This window comes from Stegastes partitus, unplaced genomic scaffold (genome assembly GCF_000690725.1).
Source record: "Stegastes partitus isolate 25-593 unplaced genomic scaffold, Stegastes_partitus-1.0.2 Scaffold121, whole genome shotgun sequence".
Taxonomy (NCBI): domain Eukaryota; kingdom Metazoa; phylum Chordata; class Actinopteri; family Pomacentridae; genus Stegastes; species Stegastes partitus.
Window position 1 is genome coordinate 477151 of NW_007577852.1, and position 4647 is coordinate 481797.

Consider the following 4647-nt stretch of genomic DNA (forward strand, 5'->3'; position numbering starts at 1 on the left):
GAGTTAGAGGGTAGTTGTAGTTTGTAACATGAGCAAAGAGTAGGTGTCATGACTGAAGATGTTGCATGACGCCTCGCTTTTAACAACAAACCCTGTGTGTACATGTTTGTGTGACCATCATAGGTGCACATTTGCGATTTTACCGCTGACCTCAAACTGAAGCTGAGAGCAAACATCAAATTCTGTGTCAGTCAACGATCATAGATAGTGATGGGGGGGCGTCTGCAGCTGCCATTAAGAGAAGAAGCAGCAGTTTCCAAAACCAAACAAGCCCAAGAACATGCTTGTTGTTTTCCTCAATATCCACGTCCTTGTGCACCATCTGGGCAGAGCTCTACTGTATTTGGGGGAAAATGAGCTGCGCTGTGGCACGATCGCATGCTGAGGCTCCCCTGCACTGTGCATCCGGTCACAGCGAGGTCATTACCTCGGGGGTTTTTGGCAACAACAACAACAACAACAACAACACAATCGTCACTCCCCACCCACTCTACTCATTAGGCCCCTTGTGACTTCTTTCTCTTCCCCAAAATGAAATTCAGCTTTAAACCGTCGACGCAGGAGGTTCAGCGCTCACCACAGATGGAGCTCAACATGGTTTAGATTTGGTTGCATGACGGGACTTTGAGGGAGCGTCACGAGTGGACAACTTCAGCAGTGACGGCGGCCACATTTAAATGATGTTTTTTGGCTGTCTTGTAAACTTTTTGGTCACCGCTCATAGATCTGTTGTGTTCAGGACACGTGCAGTTCAAGTGCAGCGCTCAGAGAACCTGCAAAATGTCTCCGTGGATCATTTTTTTTACAACCGCCGTGCAGAGAGCGCAACGGTTTACAATTAACAAACGATCTAAAAGAGATCTGCCATAAAACAAACAAACAAACAAAATATTCATCATTAAAGAAAAAAAAAACACCTCGCAAAAATATTTCTAGTACGATGACCCGGTGCATTTGCAGATGATGTACTTTCCTGTCTGAAGACTCACCACATGCATGTTCAGACTTTAATCTGATTAGCACCGTCAAACATTTCTTACATTAGATCAGACAGAAAACAGGAAAAAGAGATTGTGTACTCTTTGTGGGTCCTCTTGTCTGTAATTTACTGTAATTGCTAAGTTTATTAAATATAAAAACTGGAAAATGTCTTCAGCCTAAAGAGGAGACATCACACTGTTCCAGACTAACAGCTGTAATATAGCAGGTGGCGGCGAACTGTTTCCTGATCTGCGACAGTATCTCTGTTGTTTTATTGCGCTCATCATTAGCACAGCAGCTAGCTCTGCTGTAAATAACATCCATTCAGCTGGTGTCCATCAGGCATTGAACTTCTCTCTTTCTGCCCCCCGCACATAAAAAAAAAAAGAAGCTTTTCACTGCGCTAATTCCCTCTGACAATTGCAGCCAAATAATTTCTCTGCAGGCTCAGGGTCTACCAAAAGTGATAGCGAAGTAATTTTGGTCAGGGAAAATGAGCACATTAGAGTGTAATGCCCTGCTCAGGGAGAAAATGTTATTGGCATGAACACTATAAAAGCATGTTGAGATAATGCTCACGAGGATGAGGGAATTATATAGAGGGAAAAACAGGAGGACGTTAGATCAACATGGAAGCCGCAGAAATAAAGACATCTGAAAGAAGCAGGTTAAAGGATTAGCCCTGGTTTGTGAATGGGAGCCCCACCGGCCGACAAAACACACACACACTGCTCTGTATTTATTGATCTCCAGCTGCGATTCAGCTAAAATAAAATAGAAGAAAAAAAAAAAAGCTGTATACACTTTGCACACAGCGTATAAGTCGTTCTTCTTACCTGAACCAGGGTGTCATGCGCTGTGCACATTATAAAGCCATGCCGTTTGTGGGTGAGGGATGTATGAATAAAACTGACTTGACTGACATCAGGATGCAATAAAACTACTGTGTGACCTCTGGACCGACGTATTAAAAATGAAATCCAGTGACTCAGCAGAGCTGATGTGGCAGATTTACTTTCAGAACCAACAACATGCTGTATAGATTTGCAGCCAGGTAATTTTTTTTTTTTTTTTGCTCACAGCCTCCCAACTACCTTCACCTTCTGAAAAGCAGCAGGGCTCCCGGGGCAAGAATTTTAGATTATTATGCTCAGAGTCGTATCCAGGATTTTAGATGATGGGCTCGTAGACCCAAACTGCCCAATGTGCTCCAAAGAAATGTTCTCATTTTAGTATTTAGCTTCCTATAAATTTGAAATCTGGCTTAAAAATAGAGAGTTTTGGTAGAAAAAAATCCAAACCAGTCTTCAAAATTCACAATGTTTAATATGTGTATAAATGCAAAATGTGAACTCGGGGTATTAAAACAGCCAATCAAAGCCCAGAGAAAGATGCTGAGAGCATGATGCTGGTGTCTTCTGTTACAAATATGGAGCCAAAAGGAAACCTGAACGAGCAGCTCTGGTATGGGGCTGTTGCTATAGGTTCATGTGAGATGGAAAATGAGTAATAATGAGTCTGAAGGCTTATCAAAGGCTGGAACAGCGTGCCGGCTTTTCACTCTCCTTTGTGCTAATGTTTTCGGCATCAAGCGAACAAAGTGGACAGAGTGCAGTGACAAGCATTCGGCCACACCAGCAGTGCAGCTGGAATTGGGGAAGGGATTAATAGTATATTGCATTTGCACTATAACAGAGTCCTCGTTTAAAAGTCAGTGGGCGTACTTTGGATTATGCCAGCGGAGTGTTTAGTATGCTACAAGTGTTAGCAGTGAGCACCAGCGCTAACAGCTTACCAGTCTTGTGAATCAGTCATCAGTCGACATATACGCTGATCAGCCACAACATTAGCATCGATCATCGTTCAGGGTTCTGGTGGGACGTCTTAGACCACCTACACATCGTTGCAAACCAGGCGCAACGACCCCCCACCTGGCAGGACATCATGCCCCACCACATGGCACAAACTGCTGAGTAATGGTTTGAGCAACATGACCAAGCGGTGATGCAGCCTCCAAACTCTCCAGATCCTGATTTAATCAGCCGTCTGTGGGACGTGTTTGAACAAAAGCCCAATCCCATGATGCAACGTCATCGACGGCACTAATGTCCACTGTCCATGGCCCATCTGTTTTAGCAGCAAGGACTCGGGATCGTCCAACGACTGGAGCTGATAGTTAAGATTTTGCAGATTTTTGGAATCCTTATCAAATAAATTCATTTAAACGTGCAATCTTTCAACAAAGCAATGTCAACAAAGTTTGGGCTGTTCTAGAGTTTGGCACCAACATTTTCCTTTTTATGCAACTGTACAGCAGCCATTGGTCTCCTTGAATAATATTAATTGTCATGGTGACCTGAAGTTTGGGGAACCTGCACAATATTAAGCTTCTGGTTTTAATGTTGTGGCTGATCAGTGGGAGATAATCTGCTATTTATGTCCAATCTCCTAAATCTTGGTTAAAAATCTCAGCAGGTTGTTAAACGGTGTACAAGAAGTGACATTAGTGTTCATCTGGAGGATTGAAGGAAAGGCTGGAAAAAAACAGCAGATACATTTAAAGAGCGAGACAATGACGTGTTAGCATGTCGGTGTTGGGTGAGCGTACCATAGACGTAGAGGATGTAGTCGTCGTAAGACTCCCCCACTGAGTTGGACGCCACACAACGGTAGGTTCCGTTGTAGGACTTGTTTAGGTTTTCGATGTAAAGGTCACCGCCGGTGATGACGGCGTGAGATGGAACGTCGTCATCCACCTTCAGCCAGTTCACCCGCTGAGGCCTGAAAGCAGAGCAGCAGAGCACCGGTTAGATCCCAGGAAAAGGGAAGCGGCAGTGATTTATGATGTGATCCTTTTTGTTAACACATCTAATGAAGCACTGTTGGCAACATTTACACCCCAAAGTACTGAACTGTTTAATGAAATAAACAACATATGGATCATTTTTGCCATTAGCGGACCAACCACTGAACTGGTAATGGCATCATCACATCACAGAGTGTTCCTCCAACAGGGAGAATCATGTGACATCACATCTATAAGGGTGATGAATTCTTATTGGATAGGTGTTACTGGGCAAAAGTGGAAAAGGAAAAGAAAACATTTAATCCACCATGCTGAGGAAAACAAAGCACAAAGCTCTGAGTTGGGTTACGTCCGACTCATTTGGTCGGTAAACATCACTTCTGTCAAAAACTTCTCCCTTCAGTGCTTCACGTCATTCTCCTTTCTGGTCTTGCAAACCTGAATCTGGGTAACGACGAATCAATGGACTCTTGCTCGGCTATTGGTCCATTCATTAGTCAGATTAATTTAACTTTAGGCTTCTGTCACAGTATATTTCCTGGAAATCTACGTAATAGTTGTCTTGTGATTGTCAGTGGTGATTTGGCTCCAAAGAAAAGGTCAGACGATGGAGAAAAAGGACAGATAGATGCATGAAAGTGTTCAGAACAATTCAAGGCCTTCAACTTACATTAATAATAGACTGAATGGCCACAAACGCTGCATCCTGAGTCTATAGCTATACAATCTATTTGTGGATTTAAGCCACTAGTTAAAGCAGCCTTGCCTTAAAGTCCTAGACAAACTCACTGCATTCTCAGATACGTTTTGAAGGAATCGTACTGCATGTTCTGCTGGATTACGTACACAAATCCATATGT

The 4647-nt window shown here is 43.2% G+C and overlaps 1 protein-coding gene across 1 annotated transcript in view; it reads right to left on the reverse strand.

The window, feature by feature from the left end:
* Positions 1–4647, reverse strand: part of cadm1a (cell adhesion molecule 1a) — a 161890-nt gene that overhangs the window by 68892 nt on the left and 88351 nt on the right. The window contains exon 7 of the mRNA XM_008278372.1: positions 3590–3762. Coding sequence (XP_008276594.1) covers positions 3590–3762 — 173 coding nt within the window. The remainder of the gene's footprint in view (positions 1–3589; positions 3763–4647) is intronic.